We start from the raw sequence: 19,202 nt of genomic DNA, 5'->3' as shown, positions 1-19,202 counted from the left end.
GTCACTGTACAAAAAACACTGGTAGATACTCCAACATTTGAGGAGGTAGCAGCTGAGCAAGAATCAATTCAAGCTGTATTGAAAACAATAGGCACAACAAGACTCCAGGAACTGATAGAATACCAGTTGAAATGTGTCAATGAACTCATGAAGAAGTATAAGTACTTACTAACCTCTGCCAGGAAATTTGAAAGACATTTACTTGGCCAATTTTCTGGAAGAGATTCATATTTGTGCCCATTACAAAGAAAGATGACCCAAAAGAATGCTCAAATTTTACAATCATGTAATTACTATCACATTCAAGTAAAATTTTGCAGAAGATCATCCAACAGAAATTGCAGCAGTACATTGACAGGGAGTTGTCAGAGTTTAAGATCAGTTTCAGAAGAGGATGTGAAACCAGACTGTGGTTTCATGAAATCATGGCTGGTGTCGGATGCATACTGGCAGAAAGAAGAGAATACCAGAAAGATGTTTACTTGTATCTTATTGATTATACAAAGGCATGTGACTGTGTGGACCATCATAAATTGTGGATAACCCTGAGAAGAATGGGAATTCCAGAACACTTTATTGTGCTCATGCACAACTTGCACATGAATCGAGAGGCACTTGTAGAAACAGAACAAAGGCATAGGGCACGGTTTAAAATCAGGAAAGGTAGGCATCCGGGTTGATCTTCTTAACCTTCTTATTCAATCTGCAGGCTGAGAAAAACATCAGAGAAGCTGGATTATATGAAGCAGAATGTGGCAAGTTTGAAGGAAACTTTATCAACAACCTACAATATGCAGATGACAAAACTTTGCTTGCTACAAGTGAGGAGAACTTGAAACACTTGCTGTTGAACTCAAGGATTTCAGCTTTCAGTATGGATTACAACTAAATATAAAGAAGACAAACATCCTCACAATTAGAGGTAAACAAGCAACCATCTAGCTGAGAAGCAACAAAGTCCACATGGAAGAAACATACCAGCCTACTGTATGAGGTGCTGAAGGGATCAGTTACCAGGCATGAAAAAAAAAATCATATCATTATGTGCTCACCTTCCCAATAGGATCACTGAACACAAATGGGTGCATAAGAAAATATGGTGAGGAAAGCTGATGGTGCCTGGCTATCAAAAGATATAGCGTCTGGGGTCTTAGAGGCTTGAAGGTAAACAAGCAGCCATCTAGCTCAGAAGCAAAAAATCCCACATTGAAGAAGCACGCCAGCCTGTTTGATCAAGAGGTGTCAAAGGGATGAGGTATCAGGCATCAAACAACAAAATAATCTTATCATTGTATATCGTATAATCGTGAATGAGGGGAGTGCCGGATGGAGACCCAATTTCCATCTGTAGACAACTCGACATCCCTTGCAGAGAGGTAGTGGGGAGGAGAAGAGTCATTCAGGGTACAGTGTAGAATCGATGAAACACACAACTTTCCTTTATTTCTTAAAAGCTTCCCCCCACCCCTACCACTATCATGATCACAATTCTACCTTATAAACCTGGTTAGACGAGTGGATGCACAGTGGTGCACACAGCAACTGGAAACACAGGGGACCCATGACAAATGACCCCCTCAGGACCACAGGTGAGTGTGGTGATACTGGGAAGGAGGAAGGATTGGGGGTGGGGGGTGGTAGAAAGGAAAAACCGATTACAAGGATCTACATTTAACCTCCTCCCTGGGGGATGGACACAGAAAAGTGGGTGGAGTGAGACGTCGGGCAGTGTAAGATATGATAAGACAATAATTCACAAATTATCAAGGCTTCATAAAGGAGGAGGGAGGGGAAAAAGAAAAAGAAAAATGAGGAGCTGGTTCCAGGAGCCTAAGCAGAAAGCGAGTGTTTTGAGAAGGATGAGGGTAAAGAATGTATAAGTGTGCTTTACACAATGACATGTGTATGGATTGTAATAAGAGTTTATCAGACTCAATAAAATGAGTTTTAAAAATTAGCTTACTGTATTTGGTCAGACACTTAATTAACTTATCCTTAATGTGGTAGTTGGGACTATTTCCCGTGGGTGAGATGTGCGGTGTTAGTTTTTGTACACCTTATTTAGTTCCTGGTCTGGATGACCCCACCCCTGGGATAAAGGGCACAGAACTGTTAACTTTTGTGAAGAGGAAGGTATGTTATATTAGAAGGTGGTTGGCACAAAATTATTGAGACAGGAGAAGACATTGGGAGATTTATAAGAGTCACAGCAGGAGAAAAATGCTGGTATATTCAAAATCCTGGAATAAGCATGATCTATGAGTACCTGCTTGGGTTGATCTGTGGTCTCAAGAGTATGGAAAGGAGATTTGAAGTATATCCTGAAATATATGCAACTGTGCCTGGGACAGTTGTGTGTGTATTTACCCTTTTTCTTGAAAATACCCATAAATGTGAGGGAGCATAAAAGGGGCAAAGAAACTTCTTAGATATAAGCAAATACCATGAGGGAATGAATCACTGGGCAGAGTAACCCTGGGCCATAAAAAAGAGAACAGGCTTACTAGTCAAACAGAGACAGGGAGGTCCCCAAAGACTGTGGTTCTTAGTCATCCTTCAGTCGGCAGCCCTGGTGTTACAATAAGCAACGATTTAAAAGAAAAAGGCAGCTTTTACCCAAAGAAGAACTATAGAGGGTTAGAAAAGCATGGGAATGGAAACAGGATGGTGACAGTACATTGAGTTCCAATGCGTGAGTTCCAATGAAAGGTGGATGAATTGTTTAATGTCAAATTGACAAACTTCGGTAAGCCTTCATTCAAGTCACAATAAAAAATTAATGAATACATTTAAAATAAAACCATCAATGGTCATGTTTTCAGGAAAATAAGAATATTATTACAAATAGGGGTTCCCAAACCCAACCATCATTGCATAGCAAAATATTCCTAAGAAAGTTGCTACATTCAAAGCACAGTGACCCATGAAGCTATCGGTTCCATATGATAAAATTTATTCAAAATTTTATCCTACGATCTCTCACGTACTTATGGAGACTGTCAATCAGGGTAAAAACCCCAGTTTTTAGCATTTCTCTCAAATCCCACCAGGCTCCAGAGTTAGTGTAAATGGTCCAGCTTTCAAAGTCTATGTCCTATATCTGTGGGCATCCCCTCAGCCTTGAACAGAGTTCCACTCTTCTAGTTAATGAGTTTAAAGTTTGGCATCAGACTGGACCCTTGGGGGAAGGAGCTCCACCAGCCAATCAAGCTAGCTTTCTACTAGATTATGTCTCCTTTGCTAATATTATTTTCCCAAATATGTACAGCCACCAAGGCAGGTAAATGGAGAGAAGCCTTAGTAGCTGGGACTGGAGGGAGAGGAGCTTACCATGTCCTTCCTTTCAGAATCTGAGGGCTTTCTCACTGCATTCAGTGAGGGAGACAGTGGCAGAACCAACGATGGGGGTAGACCACATGCGACCTTAACCTTTCTATCTGGTCTCATCTATTTTCCTTCCCTCGTTTTTTATAAAATGAAAAAAGTCATGTGCCTTCTTTCTTTAGTTAAATTAGAGAAATATTGATGTCCCTGTGCATGCGCATTTCTTGACACACACCCCCACACAGACCAAACTATATACCTCAGTGAGACCACTGAATAGGTTACTTTTGTGTCAGAAAAGAACATTCACAGTATTTCTAATGATTCCCCATGTTTCCACCTGGTAACGTCTAGATTTTTACTTCATCTAGATTTAAATGACTAGCTTTCATCTAACTGTGTGGTGATTTCTTTACTTGTAAGTTCTCCACTTTCCCGTGTGCTGGAGACTGAGCTCCATATCCCATGAAGGTTTTCCTCCTGCGAGGTCTTTGTCTTCTGCTGCTTTTAACTGACTTCGTGTTGAGTTCTTTGAAGATGAACTCTGCATGGATCTGGGAAGTTGAGACCTACAGACCTACAGCTGAGAAGTACCAAGTCCAGGTAAGAATGGGAGAAAGTGCATCAGGGTTGAAACGAGATTTTGATGACTTAGAATTCTCCTGCCCTTCTGCATCCAAAGTGTATGTGCTAGAGGCAAAGAGCCGAGGGTAAACAAGAGCCAGAGATAGTTATAAGACAATACTGAGGTGGGTCTGCATTACTCCCAAGGACACAGGCTTCAAGTGTTGTGGTTCTTCACCCTTATTTCAGGTGCCTCAGGGATACCCCGTCCCTTGTACTATTATGAATAACTTCTTTGAATTTTCTATACTAGTTTCTAAACTATTTATATCTCCAAGCATTGTTCTGTTCTCTTATCTTTATTCATTAATTTATCTAGCTAGCCACTTATACAATTAAGGTTTTCAGTTATTCGGTTCAATAAGTTATGAAATATTTCTCCCACAAATGTCCTGAGTGATGTATCTCTTTAAAGTGATGTATGTCATTGGACCTAAAAGAGTGTTTTTATCATAAAAATTTATTAAAATTGAGTTAGGCTCATATTAATTTAAGTGGGATATATTCACAGTGGTGAACATTTCTGTCAATTGTCATAAAATTGGTAGTTATAGTTATTTGGGTGTATTCCTAAAAAGTCCCTAAAATACAATCTTGTGTTCCAATGCTGTTTAAGACAAAGGTTGACATGGACACATACAAAATGCCAAGTAATGATAGGTTTGAGAAGTAAGGAAATAGGCATGGATGAAGACAACTTAGCACATCACACACCTTCCTCAGAGGATCATCCAGGATTACACGCTTTTAACCTCTCCTCTTGGAATAAACACCCAAACGCCTTTTCTCTGAATTTCAAAATATACCTTTGACTTCTATGTGAACTGAATCCACTGTGTCCTTCTAGCAAGGTAAGTAAACAGAATTTTGAAGTTTATATGTAGTTTTCATCGTAAGTATTAAATAATAAGCCTGTCTTCCTGTGTTCACAGAGGACCTTTTGGGGAAAAGAAGAAGCTGCTCATGGAATTCTACAATGTTGCTCTCTGTTTGCCTTCCTGGTGGGCTGTGAGCATCCTCAGCATAGAAAAGAGGTGTTCAAAGATTGAATTTGTAACTCATAGATTCTCTAAAATCATTTGTCTATGCTCAAGTTTTCATGGCCAAGAGCTATAACCAAAAATAAATTTGTAACCAAGTCTGTACTGAGTGAAAACATGGAAAATTTTGCAGCAAATACCTAACCAACTTCAGAGTAAACTCCAAATGCTGATACATTTTCCATTAAAGTGAATGGGTTTCATTCCCGTGATTGTATTTTACTAGAAATGAATAAAGAAAACTTTGAAAACAGTAACATTTTCAAAGCTGAACAGCTGAAAATATGGACTTTCCACCTGGTCATTTACCAAAGTCTGGAATCTGAAATCCTTAGGACATTCCCCTGGGCTGTGAAGTATTGAACAGACACAACTGAGCAGTAACCAGGATCTGGGTTCAAAAGAAAGCTCAGTGGTACACTGAACAAGAAGAGGGGTCAAGTTCATGACGATGCAACTAAGACACTGGTTTGCACAGTAGGAATAACATTCACTATAGTTGAGTCGGACTGCCACATCCAATGTCCTGTGAAGTGCCGTCAGGTGGAAGCTAGGTCATTCGATCTCCAGGATCCAAGTGGGTAGGGCTAGATTAATATAAAGAGTTACCATACAAGTAAGAGGACTCATGAAGAGGTAGAGTGTGAGTATATTATGATAGTCCAGGTTTTAAGTTGGAAACTTTAAATTATATAAAAGAAATAACTGTTGAGTATAATCATCTCTGAATTCAAAATAAAAAAAATGGAACATATAAGTGTGTTCACACAAATATTCAAGAAAGGTGAAGCAGGGTGTTTTGCTCAATCTCTTTTAAGCAGGAAATTTTATCCCAAGTAAATCCATAAACATTTGGATAGTTATACAAATAAAATTTAAAGTAATAGATGAATTTGGTAAGAAGGATTCTTGGATGACTGAATTGACAGATGTGATGGATAAAGGAGTAGATAAGTAAAATATAGCAAGAGTAATGGGTCAATGAATTATAAAATGGATAGATGATTAAGTGTTTGGGTTTTAAGTAACCCTTCAGGTTTGGACCGAAATTAACTTGTCGGTGTAAAATATTCTTTGAAGAAAAATGATTTTTTAGGTTCTCGGTATTACAGCAGAAGATAAATCTGCCAGTCCATCACAGCTTCTACAAAGTGAGACCTGGACCACATGTTTTTCTTTTTTCCTCCCTACTACTTTCCAATCTGCTGCAAGCTTTATTTCTGATTTCAAACTTTAAGTATTACTCAAGAAGAAAAATGCATGATATTTACATTTTGTTTCACCTTGTAGTCTTTCTACATGTAGCACATGTGGATTAAGACCCATAATGTATCTCTCATTTTGATCTGTTTAAGCAGTGAAAGAAATATAGATGATTGGGTCCTAATTGAAAACCACCACCACGAGCAAACTCGTGGAACAAGCAACTTGATCGGAGAAAAACTAAATAACACATCTACAGGTTGCTAACAATTACTGCTGCAATGTTGACGTAAGTTTCCTCATTCGAACTTCCACAATAATACTGTTTTTCATTGCAGTCTCCAAAGGACTGAAAACATAAAAGCTGAATATTTACTAACATTTAGAACACTGGTTAAAAATAAACAACAACCCAGAAACATCAAAACTTAAAACAATTCTCACTGCTCTTGAGCTGGTTCCAACTCATAATAACCTTATAGGATATGATAGAATCCTTTGCAGGCTCTGAGACGGCTGTCATGAAAGTAGAAAGCCTCATTTTACTACCACACACTGGATGGTCGTTTCAAATAGTTGACCTTGAGGTTAGCAGCCCAATGTAACCTTATTTTCTATAAGGAACATATCAAGGTAGTTATAATGGAGGGTGGAGAAATTATGATGATGGTTAAAAGAAGGAAGATTTGCATTAGGATTTGGGAGACAGGCAATTTCAGCGCACGGTAGCTGATGTCAAAGCAGAGCAATAGGAAAGTACTGAGGGCATCAGAGGTCAATCTAACCTGACTAGTGGTTCATCTATGGCACTTATTCTCAAGCCTGAAAACACAATAGAAACTTCCTAAACTGTATATACCAGACAACCACAAGTACATCAGAAACTCTTTAGATGGAGGTGTAACTACTAAAATTGCTTAAACATAAAATGCCAATCAGAATTATCATCTTCATTAAGTGAGAAAGAGTCTCACTATGGAATAGTAGACTACCTTCTCACCATAGTTTCATATACGTATGTTGTTCAAATTGGAAAACTGAAAAAATATTATTAATTTTGGGTCTCATGTGTCTACTTGTTTTTGATATTAAAATTCTGATTAGAAATTCTTTTATGCACTCTCCATCACACAGCACACACATACATTTCCAATAACTGTGTATATTAGAGACACATAAAGGACTTGACTATAATAGATATTCATATTATCATTAAGTAATATTAAACTGTGGCAAGTTTTGAGGAGCGATAAAGGGTGTATGTCTGAGGAAAACAGAAATGATTAAGAATGCCTTTTCAGGAATTATGTAGACAAAGTTGACCAAAAGGTTGCAGGATGGAAACAAATACCAGTTAAAGAACTTGGAAGCGGTTAATCATAGACTCATGTGAATAATTTATTATTGTCACCAGAGACTTCTGTGGGAGAGTCGTCACAAAAGGAAAGAATCATATGGTTCAGGTGTTTTGCAGAAAGCAAACTAGGAAGGGAAGGTTATTACGAGGAAGAAGAGTAAATAACTCATGAAGGAGAGAAACAGCTGCTAGGCAGATATGTAAATAGAATTACGTGGAAACATTGAGTTGGCATGAGGTTAGCTGAATACATCATCTTTCTTTCAGGAATTATTCCAGCGGATCATCTTCAATGACCTTAGGAAACCACAGCACCATCACCGAGTTCATCCTCCTTGGCCTGTCTACTGACCGCCCGACACGAGCTCTACTTTTTGTGCTCTTTCTGGGGATTTACTTCATGACCATCATGGGAAACCTGATGATGCTGGTGCTGATCTGAGTGGATTCTCATCTCCACTCGCCCATGTACTTCTTCCTAAGTCACCTCTCTTTCAGAGACCTCTGTTTATCCTCAGTCACTGTGCCCAAGATGTTGCACAACCTCCTCTCTCAGACAAAATCAGTGCAGCTAAGCAAGAGCAGAGTAAAAGAAGCTAGCAGCCTACATTTTGTATTTAACCTCTCTGGCTAGGGAAGAATGCTTGAAGGTATTGACTGATGTTAGCTATGTTTAATTTCACATAGGTGATTGCTGGTGCCTAAGGTGAGTGTGCCCAGGTTGGTTTCTACCACAGGCCTAGGGGATCTTATGTCTGAGCATGGTTAGTTCGGTATTTTCCATAGGTAAATCTAATTAGTGTACCTGATCTCTTTCCCTGTATTGGGACATGGACAGCTAATGTTCATTTAGTACATGCATTTGGGAAGACAACCCCTAAGATAGTCCCTATTCTAGCAATCTTTTAGAAAGAGCATGAGAAGTGAATTATTTTTATTCCACTTTTCTTTGGTTATTGTTTCCTGAAGTTATGCATAAGAATATAATAGATGTTAAGTTGCAGCTCAGGGAAGGAATGCACCCTTTGGAATTTCCCTAGGAAAGAGCCATGATACTTAGGGAAGGAAAAAAAGAAAGGTTCATATAAAGCCAGGCCATGGTGTGAACCTCCCAGAGGCCTTAGTTCATATGCATATAAATGGGATAGTCTAAGAGAAATGTGAACTTGAATGTTTTTAAAAGAATAGTTTTTTTTAAAGATTTGGCTATACTAGGATTATATTGATTTCTCCTACCTACTCTTATTTAAATATGTGATCAAAATGAACATTGGAACTTATTGATGAGAGAGAGCTTTTAAGCCTGCCCAGCTTCATGCTCTACAATTGGATCTGTTAAGGGAACAATAGAAATTCTCTGGATGAAGGGACTGCTTGTTTAAAGCCAAGGTAGAAAGTTAGAAAAGCTAAGCCCCACCTTGAGGACCAGAATATTTGCATGGAAAAGACTTGCAACTGGAACTGTTGGGAGTCTGAAGGGGGGAAAAGGTGATCTAGACTCTTTGAATCATGAGCAAGTGGCTTTTTTGTGGATACACTTAGGCTGGAAAGTCTGTGCCCATTAAAGAACACCCCCCCCAAACACACACACACACCCCTCCTCTGCCTCCCGCAATTAGGACTGAATCAGAAAGGGAGACTACAGGCAGCCTGAAATTCTCACTAAGTGAGTGCCCAGATGAACTTGTTGAGTCCAAGAGGGGGAACACAGCAATGGAGAGAATGACACCCATGGACTGGCTTCACAGGGACTAGACTAGAGGAGAGACAAGAACAAACTGGCTGGTGTTAAGTTAAAAAATTTATGTGGAACCTGAGTCTATGACATAACTTAGCCCAAGAGAGGGTTAGGGTTGTTGAGAATTTGTGAAGTGACCAGTGGTCTGGATCATGAAGAGTTGCCACAAGTTGCTTTTTCGGTTGCTACAAGACTCATTGACCTAGGTTGGAATGGATAGGTCTGTATTGAGCAGAACCTGACTGGCTGAAAAAGATGTTTCACTTTGTGAGCTGGTGCACATTACTTGCTGGCTTGATGGGTGGCTTGCTTTAGATTTGATTTTGTTTATGGATGCAGACACACAAGTTTCCAAATGGAATGAAGATTCTTCACATCAAAGAACATGCTTGTCTTCTCATATAACCGAGTAAATAGAAATGGATAATTTAGAAATTGGTTCCCAAATTGGGAGAAGATAAAAGGATGAAGCGAATGGCCTAAGAACTTTCTTTTAAAAAGAATTATTTTATTGGGATATCTTACAACTCTTATCACAATCAATACATACATTCATTGTGTCAAACACATTTGTACATTTGTTGCCCTCATCATTCTCAAATATCATCTTTATCTTGAGTCCTTGGTATCACTCCTCATTTTTCCCCTCTTTCCCAATCACCCCATCCTTCATGAACCCTTGATAATTTATAAATTATTATTATTTTGTCATTTCTTACACTGTCCGACATCTCCCTTCAACCACTTTTCTGATATCCATCTCCCAGGGAGGGGGTTATATATAAATCTTTGTAATTGGTTCCCCCTTTCTACCACACCTTCCCTCTACCCTTGCCATATCGACACTCTCACCACTGGTCCTGAAGGGGTCATCTGTCCTGGATTCCCTGTGTTTCCAGTTCCTGTCTATACCAATGTACATCCTCTGGTCTAGCCAGATTTGTTAGGTAAAATTGGGATCATGATAGATTCGGGGGTGAGGGTGGAGAGAAGCATTAAAGAACTAGAGGAAAGTTGTAGGTTTTATCATTGCTACACTGAACCCTGACTGGCCCGTCCGCTCCCCATGACCCTTCCATAAAGGGATGTCCAGTTGAATACAAATGGACTTTGGGTCTCCACTCTGCATTCTCCCCCTCATTCACTATGGTAAGATTTTTTGTTCTGATGATGTCTTATACCTGATCCCTTCGACACTTCGTGATCACACAGGCTTGTGTGCTTCTTCCAAGTGGACTTTGTCGCTTCCGAGCTAGATGGTCACTTGTTTACCTTCAAGCTTTTAAGACCTCAGACGTTATATCTTTTGATAGCTGGACCCCATCAGATTTCTTCACCACGTTTGCTTATGCACACATTTTTCTTCAGTGATTGTGTCAGGAAGGTGAGTATCATGGAATGTCAATTTAATATAACAAAGTGTTCTTGCATTGAATTATTACTTGAGTGGAGGCCTAATATCCATCTAATACCATAAACTAAACCTATAAATATATGCACATAGATTTCCCCGTCATCATATAAAAATATATTTACATATGCACATGCCTGTATTTATATCTCTATAAATGCCCTTTGGTTTATGAACTTTCAGCAGTGTAGTTTGATACACATTTAATATTAAGGTGTAAGTAGTCACAAAAAATTGTTAAGCATAGAATATTGTTGTTTTGTTCAATTATGTAATATGACATTTAAATGGGGCTGGTGTATTATCAGTTATACATATTTTAGTTATGCTCTGTTAGGAGCAAACATGATTGTATTATTGTCCTTGCTTAGAGGTTATGTATGATTAAAGAGTTGTATAAAGGTGTCAAGTTCACAAGGGGTGATTTCACATAAACATGTCACCTATGTGAAAGTGTGGGGCAGAGTCCAAACTAGCAGTCAGGTCACAGCCTGACCATTGCCTCCTTGAAGGTATGGCCTGTTTATTAGAAAGACATGGAGAACCTCACCATCCTCTGTTGCCCATCACCTTCATCCTTGCTGGGAATCTATGTCTGCCTTCTAGGGTGGCCCCATGTGGACCACTGGCCCTGGAAGTCAAGCTCAAAGCTGTCTTCACCCTGCCGAATTTTCACCACATGTCCTCAGAACTCTGCACACTCAGGGTTGTGATCTCCCTGAATCTGCATCACCTTTCTTCATCATCAGCCTTCAGCTACATGAGTCTGGAGAGGCTCCTGTGAGCATCTAATCCATGAACTTGAGGTAAAGTGGACTGCCTAAGACACTTCCTTGATTTTAAGTTATTCCTGATAGAAAGTCCCTTCGTATACACATACAAGTGTCATTGGTTTTGTTTTTCTAGGCAATTCAGTGTCGTATAAAGAATAAAGATTAATCTTCAGAACATAATATGGATGAACACGGAAGATGTAATGCTGCTGATTAGTCAAAGGAAAAATATTGTAAAAAATCACTAAAGAGACAAGAAAAGATTGCATATTAATGGAGCATTGTTTGATGGTGACACAGGGTGAGAAGGAATGGAAATCATTGGATAAACTCACAGGGATGAGAGACTTTTTTTCTGCCAATGTCCATTTGAATATTTATAACATCATATAGAGGCTCTACAAAGCTACCAACTTTAAAATTAGGTTGCTACATTTGGTCAAACATTTAATTAACTTACCCTTAATGTAATAGCTGGGACTGCAATTTTGATTGAGATGTGTGGTATTAGATAATATTGCTGACATTGTAGTCCCTGGGCTGGATGCCCTCTACGCCTGGGCTAGATGGTAAAAAGGTGTTAACTTTTGTGAAGGGAAGGTATATTTCATAAGAAGGTGTTTGGCAAACAGTTATTGAAGTAGGAGAAGACAATGGGAGATTTACAAGACTTATAGCAAGAGAAAGAATAGTGTATCAAAAATCCTGGAATAAGCATGATCTATCAGTAGATTCTTGGGTAGACCTACTGTCTGAACGTGCACAAAAGGAGATTGGAAGTATATCCTCAAATACATACCTGTTTGACAGAGGACATTTGTGTGTGTGCATATGCCCTTTCTCTGGATATACTCCTAAATGTGGGAGAGCATAAAACGGGAAAAGTTATGGAAACTTCTTAGACATAAGCAAATACCATGAGGGAAAGAATCCCTGGGCACAGGAGCCCAGGGTCACTGAAAAGAGCCTAGCCTTACTACTCAAACAGAGACTGGCAGACCCCAGAGACTGTGGTTCTTAGTTCTCCTTCAGGTCTGCAGCCCTGGTGTTACAATAATCAACCATTTATAGAAAAAGGGTAGCATTTTCCCACGGAAAAACTGTACATGGTTAGAAAAGCATGGGAATGGAAGAGGAAACAGGGGATGGACGCAGCAGGATGATGACCGTATACTCAATAAGTTCTAATGAGTGAGTTTCTATGAAAAGTGTATGAATTGTTTAATGTTAAATTGACCAAAAGCTCAGTAAACCTTCTCTTAAGTCATAATAAAGAATTAATGAATCCATTTAAAATGAAATTTTCAACGATCATCTTTTCAGGGAAACTAAGAATATTATTACAAGCATGGGTTCCAAATCCCCAGGCATCATTGCATAGTAAAATATTCCTTAGACATTTGCTACATTGAAACATGCAGTTATCGGTTTCATATGATAAAATTTATTCACAATTTTATCCTAGGCACTTAGAGAGACAGTCATCCAGGGTAAAAAAAAATTCAGTTTTCAGCCTTTCTCTCAAATTCCACCAGACTCCAGAGTTAGTGTAAATTCTTCAGCTTTAAAAGTCTATGTCCTATCTCTGTGGGCATCCCCTCAGTCTTAAACAGAGTTCAACTCTTCTAGTTAATGAGTTTAAAGTTTGGCATCAGACTGGGCCCTTGGGAGAATGAGCTGAACTAGCCAATCAAACTAGCTCTCTGCTAGATTATATCTCCTTGGCTCATGTTTTCCCCAATATGTACAGCCACCAAGGCAGGTAAATGGAGAGAAGCCTTAGTAGCTGTGACTGGAGAGAGAGGAGCCCCTCATGTCCCTCCTTTCAGAATCTGAGGGCTTTCTCACGGCAGTCAGTGAGGGAGACTGTGGCAGAACCAACGATGGGGGTAGAGCACATGCAACCTTAACCTTTCTATCTGGTCTCATCTATTTTCCCTTCCCTCATTTTTTATAAAATGAAAAAAGTCATGTACCATATTTCTTTAGTTAAATTAGAGAAATATTGATGTTCCTGTGCATGCGCATTGCTTGAACCTCTCCCCCTCCCCAAAATATACCAAAGTGAAACCACTGAAAAGATTACTTTGTGTCAGAAAAGAACATTTACAGTATTTCTAATGATTCCCCATGTTTACAACTGGAGACTTCTATATTTTTATTTCATCTAGATTTAAATGTCTAGCTTTCATCTGGCTCTGTGGCAATTTCTTTACTTATAACTTCTCCACTTACCCTTGTGTTGGATATGAGCACCATATCTGCTGCTTATAACTGACTCCATGTTGAGTTCTTTGAAGATGAACTCTGCATGGATCTGGGAAGTTGAGACCTACAGACCTACAGCTGAGAAGTACCAAGTCCAGGTAAGAATGGGAGAAAGTGCATCAGGGTTGAAAATGAGATTTTGATGACTTAGAATTCTCCTGCCCTTCTGCATCCAAAGTTCATGTGCTACAGGCAAAGAGCTGAGGGAAAACAAAAGCCAGAGATACTTATAAGACAATATTGAGGTGGGTCTGCATTACTCGCAAGGACACAGGCTTCAAGTGTTGTGGTTCTTCACCCTTATTTCAGGTGCCTCAGGGATACCCCGTCCCTTGTACTATTATGAATAACTTCTTTGAATTTTCTATACTAGTTTCTAAACTATTTATATCTCCCAGCATTGTTCTGTTCTCTTATCTTTATTCATTAATTTATCTAGCTAGCCACTTATACAATTAAGGTTTTCAGTTATTCGGTTCAATAAGTTATGAAATATTTCTCCCACAAATGTCCTGAGTGATGTATCTCTTTAAAGTGATGTATGTCATTGGACCTAAAAGAGTGTTTTTATCATAAAAATGTATTAAAATTGAGTTAGGCTCATATTAATTTAATTGGGATGTAGTCACAGTGGTGAACATTTCTGTCAATTGTCATAAAATTGGTAGTGATAGTTCTGTGGGCTTATTCTTAAAATGACCATAAAATATAAACTTGTGTTCCAAAGCTCGTTAAGGCATAGGTTGACATGGACACATGCAAAATGCCAAGCAATGATCAGTTTGAGAAGTACACAAACATGCACGTATCCAGACAGCTTAGCACGTCACACGCCTTCTTCAGAGGATCATCCAGGATTATACGCTTTCACTCTCTGCTCATGGAATAAGCACCCAAACTCCTTTGCTCTCCTTTTCTCTGAATTTCTAAATATACCTTTGACTTCTATGTGAACTGAATGCACTGTGTCCCTCTAGCAAGGTAAGTAAACAGAGTTATGAAACTTGTATTTACCTTTCATCTTAAGTATGAAATTATAAAAGTGTCTTCCTGTGGTCACAGAGGCCCTTCTTGGGGGACAAAAATAGTCAGCTGAGGGAATTCCACAATGTTGCTCTCCACCTGCCTCTCTGATGGGCTGTGTGGACCCTCAGCATTGAAAGGAGGTGTTCAAAGATTGAATTTGTAACTCACAGATACTCTAAATTCATTTGTAGATGCTCAAGTTTTCTCAGCCAAGATCTAGAACCAAAAATAAAATTGTAACCAGGTCTACACTGAGAGTAAATATGGAAAAATTTGCAACAAATAGCTAACCAACTTCAGAGTAAATTCCAAATGCTGATACATTTTCCATTAAAGTCAATGGGTTTCAATCCCCGAGATTTGTGTTTTACTAGAAATGAATACAGAAAGCTTGTTTATTTTGATAACATTTTCAAAGTTGAACAGCTAAAAATAGGGACTTTCCAATTGCTGATTCACCTCAGTCCGGAATCTGAAATTGTTCAGAACATTCCCTGGGCTGTGAAGTATCGAACAGACACATCTGAGCAGTTACCTGGATCTCACTTCAAAAGAAAACCCAGTGGTACACTGAACAAGAAGAGGGGTCAAGTTCATGACAACAGCAACTAAGGCATTGGTTTGCACAGTAGAAATAGCATTCGCTATAGTTGAGTCAGACTGCCACATCAAGTGAAGAGCTGTCAGGTGGAAGCTAGGTCATTCAAACTAGATTCAGCATCCAAGTGGGTAGGTATAGATTTATGTAAGGAGTTACCATACAAGCAAGAGGACAAATGAAGGGGTAGAGTGTGAGTGTATTGTGATAGACCAGGTTTTCAGTGGCAAACTTTAAATTATATAAAAGAAAAAACTGTTAAGTGTAATCATCTCTGAATTCGAAATAAAAAATTGAAAACAGAAATGTATTCATACAAAGATTCAAGAAAGGTTAAGCAGGGTGTTTTGCTCAATCTGTTTATGCAGGAAGCTCTACACTAAGTAAATCCATAAACATTTGCATAGTTATTCAAATAAAAATAAAATTAATAGATGAATGGGAATAAAAGGATTCTTAGATGACTGAATTGACAGATGTAGGGAGAAAGGAGTAGAAAAGTAAATATATACAAAAGTAATGGGTCAATGAATTATAAAATGAATAGATGATTAAGTGTTTGGCCTTTAAGTACCCCTGCAGGTGTGGACAGAAATTAGCTAGTTGGTGTGAAATGCTCTCTGAAAAAAAATGAATTTTTAGGTTCTCAGTATTACAGCAGAAGATAAATGTGCCAATCCATCACAGCTTCTACAAAATGAAAGCTGGCCCACATTTCTCCCTTTTTATCTCCCTACTACTTTCCAAACTGCTCCAAGTTTTATTTCTGAATTCACACTTTAAGTATTACTCAAAAGGAAAACTACATGATATTTGCTTTTTGTTTCACCCTGTAGTCTTTCTACATGTGGATTGAGACCCATAATGTATCTCTCATTTTGATATCTGTTTAGGCAGTGAAAGTAGTGTAGATGACTGGGTCCTAATTGAAAACCACCACCACAAGCAATCTCGAGGAACAAGCAACTTGATGGGAGAAAAACTAAATAACACATCTACCGGTTGCTAACAATTACTGTTGCATTTTTAACTTAAGTTTTCTCATTTGAACTTCCACAATATTACTGTTTTCATTGCAATCCCCAAAGGGATTTTTTAAAAAGCTCAATTTTTACTAATATTTAGAACATTGGCAACCAAATAACCTCAAAAACTTAAAAATCTCAAAAAACCTATACCCAAAACGATTCTCACTGCCCTTGAGTTGATTCCAATTCATAATAACCCTATAGGACAGGGCAGAATATCTGGCAGGTTTCTGAAACTGGGACTATGATTGGACAAAGCCTCATTTTCCTCCCACAGTCTGGATGGTCATTTCAAACTGCCCCCTGGAAGGTTAGCAGCCCAATGTGTCCTTATTTTCTATAAGGAAGAAATTTAGGTAGAAAAACTGGAGGTGGAAGAAATTGTGATGAGGGTGAAAATAAGGAATATTTGGGTCAGGATTTGAGAGACAGACCATCTCAGCGCAGGATCCCCTGATGTCAAAGCAGAGCAATAGGAAAGTGCTGATGGCATCAGAGGTCAATCTAACCTGACTAGTGGTTCAGCTATAGCACTGCTTCTCCAGCCTGAGACACAATTGAAATTTCCTAAACTGTGTATACCAGGCAGACAGAAGTAAATCAGAAACTCTGCAGATGGAGGTGTTATTACTAAAATTGCTTAAACATAAAATGCCAATCAGAATTATCTTCATTCAGTAACAAAGAGTCACACCGTGGACCAGTAGACTACCTTCTGACTATAGGTTCATATATGTATGTTGTTCAAAATGGAAAACTGAATGAATATTAATTTTCAGCTTCATGGGTCTGTTTTTTTCCCCCCCAAGAGACATAATTGAACCCCGGGGAGGAAGAGAATAACCCAGGAGAAAACAGACTGAAGAGGACAGGGGCAGCAGCTACTCGACAAAACCGGTCAAGCAGCCTCCATTCTGGGAATGAGTTGCTGTCTGGGAGCTCCGCTAGTACATGGGTCCATCCATCTCACCTGTTTTCACATTAAGATATAGATTAGAAAGCCTTGTCTGCACTCTGTGTCACACAGCACACACATGTTTCTCATAGCTGAGTGTATTAGAGACACATGAAGGACTTGACTATCATAGATATTCACATTATCATTAAGTAATATTAAAACTATGTCAAGTTTGTGGAGCGGTAAAAGAATGTATGTCTGAGGAAAACAGAAAGGATTAGAAATATGTCTCCAGGAAGTATACAGATGGAGTTTACCAAAATAGTTGCAAGATGGAAACAAAGGCCGGTTTGAGAATTTGGAAGTGGATAATCATAGACTCATCTGAAGAATGTTATTATTGTTGCCAGAGTCATTTGTGGTAGAGTAGTCACAAAAGGAAAGAATCATATGGTTTTTGCAGAAAGCAAACTAGGAAGGGAAGGTTATTATGAGGAAGAAGAGTAAATAAATCATGAGGAGACAAACAGCTGATAAGCGGATATGTAAACAAATAATTATATCAAAACATTGAGTTGGCAAGAAGTTAGTTGAATACTTCATCTTTCTTTCAGGAATTATTCCAGCGGAACATCTGCAATGACCTTAGGAAACCACAGCACCATCACCGAGTTCATCCTCCTTGGACTGTCTACTGACCGCCCGACACGAGCTCTACTTTTTGTGCTCTTTCTGGGGATTTACTTCATGACCATCATGGGAAACCTGATGATGCTGGTGCTGATCCGAGTGGATTCTCATCTCCACTCGCCCATGTACTTCTTCCTAAGTCACCTCTCTTTCATAGACCTTTGTTTATCCTCAGTCACTGTGCCAAAGATGTTGGAGACCCTACTCTCTCAGACAAAATCAGTCTCAGTAGAGAGCTGTCTAGCACAGGTCTTCTTTGTGTTTGTTACCGTAGGGACTGAAGCCTTCCTGCTTGCAGGGATGGCCTATGACCGCTATACTGCCATATGCCACCCTCTGCTCTATGGACAAATCATGAGTAAACAGTTGTGTGGGGGTCTAGTGTGGACCTCCTGGGCACTGGGCTCCCTGGATGCTCTCATCAATACCCTCTTTGCTGCCAATTTGGACTTCTGTGATGTTCATGTGATGTCTCACTTTAGCTGTGAGCTACCCTCACTCTTCCCTCTGTCCTGCTCTGAGGTCACCACCAATTTGACAGTCCTGATCTGCTCTGCCATCTTGCATGCACTTGGAACCATAATCTTGATAGTCTTCTCCTATGCGCACATTATTTCCTCCATCCTGAGCATCCGTTCCTCAACAGGTAGAAGCAAGGCCTTCTCCACCTGCTCCTCCCACCTCATTGTACTGTGCTTCTTCTATGGAACATCTTTAATCCGCTATTTCATGCCGTCCTCAGGCTCATCTCTGGAGCTCGTCTTCTCTGTGCAGTACAGTGTGGTCACTCCTCTGGTCAATCCCCTTGTCTACAGTCTGAAGAACAAGGAAGTGAAAACAGCTCTGAAAAGGGTGTTGCAAAAAGGTTTACATCTCAGATAGCAGAGAACAAGCAAAAGATGAATGGGAAAAGTGACAGAATCGCACCATGGTTGAAAAATAAACACTGCTGTTGTTTTTGTTTGGTTCCAACAAATCAGTTCCAATTCACAGCGATCTTAGCACAAAAGATGAAACACAGCTGGTCATTTTCCCTCCTCACAATTGTTCCTATGCCTGAAACCATTGTTGCAGCCATTGTGTCAATAGGCATTAAGGAAAGTGTTCTTTCCTGTTTTCAGATCTATCAGTGGCATATTTTTGTTTCTGTTAAAATCTCAGCGGTACAAAAGTTCTTAAAAGTTTTTTGTCTTATTTATGCAATTTCTCATTTCTGTACATTTT

The 19,202-nt window shown here is 39.2% G+C and overlaps 1 protein-coding gene across 1 annotated transcript; it reads left to right on the top strand.

Annotated features, from left to right (window-relative positions):
• Nucleotides 1-17,927: 17,927 nt before the first annotated feature.
• Nucleotides 17,928-18,860, top strand: LOC142451068 (olfactory receptor 8S1-like). Its single transcript, XM_075553003.1, has one exon. It carries the CDS (start codon nt 17,928-17,930, stop codon nt 18,858-18,860), a length of 933 nt encoding a protein of 310 aa, XP_075409118.1.
• Nucleotides 18,861-19,202: the final 342 nt, after the last annotated feature.

Source organism: Tenrec ecaudatus, chromosome 6, assembly GCF_050624435.1.
Source record: "Tenrec ecaudatus isolate mTenEca1 chromosome 6, mTenEca1.hap1, whole genome shotgun sequence".
NCBI classification, from domain to species: Eukaryota; Metazoa; Chordata; class Mammalia; order Afrosoricida; family Tenrecidae; genus Tenrec; species Tenrec ecaudatus.
The sequence above is the reverse complement of the archived record's forward strand: the minus strand, read 5'-3'. Positions and strand labels throughout refer to the sequence as shown.